Source organism: Nansenia antarctica (genome assembly GCF_963989245.1).
Source record: "Nansenia antarctica genome assembly, chromosome: 9".
Classification (NCBI taxonomy): domain Eukaryota; kingdom Metazoa; phylum Chordata; class Actinopteri; order Argentiniformes; family Microstomatidae; genus Nansenia; species Nansenia antarctica.
Window position 1 is genome coordinate 29,940,741 of NC_137679.1, and position 6,740 is coordinate 29,947,480.

The 6,740-nt window shown below is 44.2% G+C and overlaps 1 protein-coding gene across 1 annotated transcript; it reads left to right on the forward strand.

Annotated features, from left to right (window-relative positions):
- Window positions 1-229: 229 nt before the first annotated feature.
- On the forward strand, window positions 230-4,462 carry bcl2l10 (BCL2 like 10). The gene is made up of 3 exons (XM_080538950.1): window positions 230-274; window positions 1,344-1,811; window positions 3,532-4,462. Exons 2-3 carry the CDS (start codon window positions 1,347-1,349, stop codon window positions 3,652-3,654), a joined length of 588 nt encoding a protein of 195 aa, XP_080395076.1. The 5' UTR covers window positions 230-274; window positions 1,344-1,346; the 3' UTR covers window positions 3,655-4,462.
- The last annotated feature ends 2,278 nt before the right edge of the window (window positions 4,463-6,740 follow it).

The window sequence follows — 6,740 nt, forward strand, 5'->3', positions numbered from 1 at the left end:
GAAGATACTGCTGATTACCTGCTTATCATGATGATGATATGGAGCGATGGACCAACACAAAGAAACCACAATATCTATTCTCGGAGGGGAAAGAAAGAAAGACTTCAAAGAGTATTTGAGTTGATGACGTTGTTATGGAAGTGTAGGCGGAGTCGAAAGCATCCATATGGGGAAAGGCCGAGAGGAGGAAGCAGCCCGGTAGAACGGTAGTAGTCAGCCTGCTCGTCCTTCCGCCGTCTGTACGTGGAGAGAGCAGTCTGATATCGCTGGGAGGGTGAGCTTTTACTCATTGTTTTACCTCAAATGTGCAGATCAATTTAGTTTTCATTTGTATCATTTCAGTCTAACTCAATTTCCTATAACTTTGAAAGATAGATGTCAATATGTTGATTTGATCACACAGACCTGAAATCTGGTTGGGTCGCTCTCGGTTCTTTGTGTCTCACATTTGTGACAGAATGCAACGGACATCAAGGTAGCTGGCTGGCTGGCGAGCTAACGCTACATAGCTTTTGAAGATGGCAAGCAAGCTTTCCTACTCGAAAATACAGGTTCAAAATAATAGTCCTCTTACCTATTTTTTTTTATATACCGTTAGCTAGCTATGTGTTCACCAAGCCAGTGTTCCTATTAGACCTAGACTAGGTAGTTCCCGTGTAGGGCCTATAGCTGTGACAGCTGGCTAGCTTTGACACTTGACAGAATGCGCAAATATTGGTCAACTTAGTTAACGTCGGACACGTCGCTGGCCAGTGTTTAGGATAATGTTGGTGTAGTACCATATAACGTATGCCATTTAGCGACTTATATTGCAGTGAGTATATACATTTGTCAGTGTGTATATATGGTCCCAGCGGGAATCGAACCCACAACCTAAGCGTCGTTAGCATGCTCTAGCAGCTGCGCCACAGAGGACCGTATATATGGAAGATATATACATGTACATCATTGGTAGTATCATCCTAAACGCTACCTGGAACATCTATGGCAAATTGTAACTTTTACTGTAGCTAACTGCTATTCTGGATAAGACACCTAGCTAGCTACACCGTTGTTATCTTGGCTACAGTACACGTAGTTTGGGCTGTGCAAGAGCCGTTTCAACAGTAGCTAGATGGAAGAGGTGTAATGAGTAGCTTCTTTTAATGGGTTCAAATTCAGAGCAGTCAGCACTGTATTGACCTCTGGTGTTTGTGACCCAGCACAGTTCTCTGTAGCTAGCTAGAACTGGTCAAATATCTGAATTAGGGCCATCCTGGCACGCACAAGAGGTTGAAAACAATGAATCAGATCCAATTGTCTTGGGTGTATTTCTTAAATATTTTTTTCTTTGACTCTTAAAGAAAATGTCGTGTTGGCTGTGGAAAGACACCCTGGCTCTGGCAGAGGACTACCTGTCCTACTGCAGCGCAAGCCCACGACCAGCCCCTCCCCCTCCCAGCGAGTCAGCGGCCGCCATGCGACGCCTTGCCCAGGACATGGAGGCTCAGCACCGTGCCCGCTTCAACACGCTGGCACAGACCTTCCTGCATCAGTGCGGGCAGGACCCCTGCACCAGCCTGAGAAAGGTTATGGAGGAGCTGGTGGGGGATGGACAGCTGAACTGGGGGAGGGTGGTGTCCCTCTTCACCTTCACGGGGGTGCTGGTCAGCCAACTGAAGGGGCAAGAGGGGAAGGGACTGGAGCAAGACCTGGGACAGAGTCAAGGGCAGGACCTGGGACAGGGGGCCAGTAGCAGGGGACTGGCTGAGACCATAGCAGACTACCTGGGAGAGGAGAAAAGAGACTGGCTGCTGGAGAACGAGGGCTGGGTACGTCTGAGCATCTCACTGACTGATGTACACTATACACACAGACACACACACACACTCATGCAGCCTCTCACTCTGTGGAATCATGGACTCGTCAACCATTGCCGTGATTTTCTAATACAGGCTAGCTGCAGGGGACTGGCCGAGACCATAGCGGACTAGTCTAAAGATAAGATAAAAAATACTAGTTAACTTTGATGGTGGTGACCAACCAGTGTATTTTGGTTTGATCCTGTTCACAAAAATGTCTGCTGATCTGAAATCAGATGGAGATACCAATCTCCACACCGCAGACTCACCAAACACCTTCCCCTGCATAGCTGCTTTGGTTAAGGGAATTAGAGAGCCTTCATCTGCCAAAAATGTGTGGAATGTATGCGGTATCAAAGCCAGTACTGTTGATGTTGGCCCAACACTGCACAGAAATCAAACACACAGGGTTAGATATGGTTCATAATACAGAATTATCCTTCTTTGAAAGGGGTCTCTGTGTTTTGTTGTGTTCGAAGACTACCGTGATTCCAAATGTGGCATTTCACCCAGAGCTGTGTCTTGTGACTGGACTGTGTGGGCTTTAAATGGTGACTCAGCCGTTTGGAATCTGGGAGGACAGAGTTGTCTAAAGACAAGGGAAAGGTTAGAGTCGGCCATGGAGAGCCAGTACAGTATGTAGGCCCAAAGCCACCACAACAAACTATGCTATCCGTTAATTACGGATTGAGCTAATGGATTCTCTACGGGAGTCATCTGTTGACAAGGGTCTATCCATTTAATACGTTTTGAAGGAGTTTAACCATGCCTTGTTTTCAAAAGTCACGCCTGAATTCCACAGATCAAAACGTTAAATGATTTCATATGTATACGTTTTTAAATCTGTTTTCTGAGTATGGGCCATTTGTGATGCTGGGGTGGATTCCCTGTAGTCCTTAGAAGAGCCGTAGTAGTAGTTGTTGAAGCAGAAGAGTACAGCTGCAGCATGTTGTCTGCTTTTGTGAATGAATCCCCCTCACCACACACCCACACCCATACACACACACCCCTCCCCTTCCTTTACTGGCAGCTGGCTCTAACAGACAAATCTAACCAACTCAGCCAGATGGACTTGAATGTAACACTCTAGTGACCTCCAAGCTTCAAACACCCAGCTTTGCACACCGCATTTGTACAAAAATATGATCTGAATAGACAAACAAAGGCCAGATACAGGAACCCCCCTACCTGGGCTTTTTACACATGGTGCTTTCCCAAAGCTGTCTGAAAACATAAAGGGGGAAATACATTTTTTGAAGAGATTGAACCGAATCTGAATTCCTAGTTTGGAGCTCTCTAGTCTGGTCCTTTGATATAGCCGATAGTCTGGTTTTAGGTTTCGATATGGCATCTCACCAGAGACGGGCCCTGCCCTTGTGCCCTGAGATAAGCATTATGCTTTCTATCTCATGCTTTGTTGACCTGGTCTACAGACTGACTGACATATTTCCCATTTATCAGAACCGTTCAGGAACAGACAGATGGCTAGATGTGTCTGCTTTTCTTCAGTCTGCCTTTTCCAAAGTGGTGTAGCAAGGATCTAGTAGCATCCTCATCCAGAAATCCTATAGGCTACAAGTATGCCCAGTGTTACAGTATGGTCTACTGTCATCTTACCAACTGCTAGCACTCAGCTGTGTTAGCCTTAGTCTTAAATCTAACCATCTGTGTATTGTGTCATTTCCTGCAGGAGGGGTTCTGTAAGTTCTTCAACACTGCCACAGAAGTGAACCACGACTCCTCCATGAAGACAGCTCTGTTTGCTGCGGCCAGTGTGGGCATCGCAGGGTTAACTTTCCTCTTGGTGCGCTAGCTGGCATCCTTCACCCCCCCATCCTCATCCACTTTCAATTCACAGTGTGGTAGGTTTTTTTATGTTGTCACTATAAAACAGGTTTTGTTTTACAGTCAGATGTCGTCAGATGAATGTTTGCACATACTTAAGACCCATACCTTCAATTATGACGTATCATTTATACCTGGAGATTGTCAGTGACTGATCTAATGCCTTCACAAATGATGGAAAAAGTTTCGCCTATCTTTCTCTAGATTAAACTGTTTCTCAAAGCGCAGGGCCCTCATTTTGTGCGAAGCACAAGTGAACAGTGTATTTCAGTTGTGGACCTCTTATTCATTTCCTGTTCTAATTTCATTTGTGTCCGCTGCCTTTTTAATTCACTTTTGTTGACTTGAGTAGTGAAAATTGCGAGAAATCTTTTTTTTTGTGTGTGTAATAAACGTATAAATTAATATATTATATTTATATAAAATGGAAATCCTAACAGTGGCCATTTATGAATTGACAGATCTATCCATGACAGATTTCATCATTTGGTTTCTGTGCTGTCCTATTCATGTTTAAATATCTCTGGACGAACATGAATGCTCTAGCTGTGTGCCTATAAGTCATAGTGTGGAGAACCAGACAGTGGTGCTACCATGTGTTATCAAATGTTTTTTCTAATCTGTCTGACACACAAGGGACCAATTTGACATTTATTTCCCCATTATAAGAACAAATTGTTGCTATGGGACAAATACAGATCTCAAGTTGGCGTTATATTTTTACATTGTTTGTTTTATTTATTTATATCACTTTCTTAATAAAAAAAATGTAAAAACTTAAATCACGGGAATACTACTGTCTTCTTTTGAGAGAGAGAGAGAGAGAGAGAGAGAGAGAGAGAGAGAGAGAGAGAGAGAGAGAGAGAGAGAGAGAGAGAGGCGGTGCTTATGTCTTTGTCTTCAGTATTATGTCAAGGATGTCCAGCATGTGGGAATGCTGAAAAAAATTCTTAATGAATCTCTCATTATTAGTACTGCAGACTGATCCTAACTTCTTTGTCTGCTTGTGGCAAGTCTGATCCCTATGGCTTCCATGGCTGTGGCTAGCTCTCCCCCCTGCTCCCCTGTCAAAGGCCCCTGACAATGTTCCACATCCTCTCACTAACATTCATTTCTCAGAATAGCAGAAATAAAAGCGCTGAGTTGTATCCTGTTGGATACCATAGCTGCTATGTGTTTTCTCTCCATGACAATAAAAAAACAACCACACAAGCTCACTTCCTGGTATTTTTCTCTCTGCTTCACACGATTCACATACATGACACGTCCTATGTTTCTCATGTTGTCTTTCCTTTCTTTTTGTTCACTGTACATTGTGTGGAGGAAATCTTTTTCTCTCTCAATACTCAGACATTAATATGGTCATTAATCAAATATGATCTGAGGTATGACAGCAGCAGCTTGTGTATGTTTTAAATCGTTTATATAGTAGTAGAAACAGGTGTGTTGTTCTAATTGTGTTAATACAATATTCTATACATAATGTTCTTCAGTAGTATGTAGTCATTGTTGCTACATAGCATGTCAGTCAATATAGTAATGTAGATAGTGTGTGGAACTTGATAAGGTTCTATTGAGGAGAATTAGGTGGTTGTACTTCCCTCTGTTGTTGGCCTCTGTTGACCTGATGCGTCAGTCTAGGCCTGTGTCTCTGCCAGGGCTTGGACAGACACACGGACATAACAGATATTGCCCTCCAGACAAATCTAATCTCCCTCTCTATCTCGCCAACTGGACAGACAAACAGATGCTCCCTCACACACACACCCTTCATCCTGACCAGAGCTACTTTACCGGCTTTCACTGATGTGGCTTTTCATCACACACACACACACACACACAGTCACACTCACACCTGAGCCATGGGAAAAGCAGTGTTATCATCTCCTGTAGTCTCCAATCTGTTTGTACAATCAGCACCCTGTCTACACATACACACTGCCTGCAGCCAGCTACACACACACACAGCCAAAAAGTATTTGCCCCCCTGTACAATTTTCAAATGTTACCTGAGAGACTGAAATTGAAATACATAACATTTATAGACAGAAAAAAATCCCACTAATCTATACAGCCTACCGGACTCTTTCAAAGCATGTAAAATTATTTTAAAATGAAGAACAGAAGACTTTTTTCATAGCACTGCAGCTAACCACTCTACCACCTGACCCCAGTCACCTATTGTATCTAGCCTCTGTGTCTCCAGCCCTACCTGAGAGAGATGCTGTTAACAGGATCAGACTGTGAGGAAACCCAGTGATATGGCTTGAAACACCTTTCAGAATGAAACACCTTTGTTTGAAAACTGATCCCAGCTGTGAATGGCAGTCGAGAATATTGTCAGACCGTTTTCACCCCCACCATCTAAGTACCTGTGTGTGTCTGTCTGTCTGTCTGTCTGTGACTGGGGGGGGTTGTGTCAGGGCACCACTGAGCTCAGAGGAAAGGAGAGGGGGAGGGGGTGGGTTTAGGACCAGAGCAATTGCAACGAGTCCATTGTGCCTGTGCTCTGAATACTCTGGACCACACACACAACCCATGTGTTGCACTCACGACCACATGCCCTCTGGACACCGAGACTGACCTAATTTCCTACTGTGGTGAACACAAAGTACTAACTCAGCTCACACACACTCACACACTCATAAGCATGAGAGCTGACATTGTTGTAAACTTCTACGAAGTGGCAGTTTGTGTTATGGGATGTCTCCTGTTGCCAACACCAGCAAAACATCACAGTTTTGACAAACTGGCTGACATTATTAATTCACAGTTATTATTGTCTGGTTAGTGTATGGATTATAGATTATGGAGATTACTGATCCAGTGGGTCGTCTGGATCCCGGTGGGCATCATCCTTCTGGATATGAGGGACTTGGGGGCTGCGTTATCTGCATGTCTTATTCTATAAGCTGATTGATGTGGTTGGGGCGAGGGTTGCATTGTTTATGGTAAATGGTAAATGGACTGACATATAGCGCTCTGGGAGCAATTTGGGGAGCAATTTGGGGACACCTCAACATGTGGCCAGCCGGGGTTCGAATCGCGAATCTG

What these genes read in the sequence shown, in the direction of transcription:
- bcl2l10 (XM_080538950.1), top strand. Translation starts at nt 1,347, where the DNA reads ATGTCGTGTTGGCTGTGGAAAGACACCCTGGCTCTGGCAGAGGACTAC. An exon ending in TGCTGGAGAACGAGGGCTGG is followed by an intron (nt 1,812 to 3,531) that starts GTACGTCTGAGC and finishes CATTTCCTGCAG; the next exon opens with GAGGGGTTCTGTAAGTTCTT.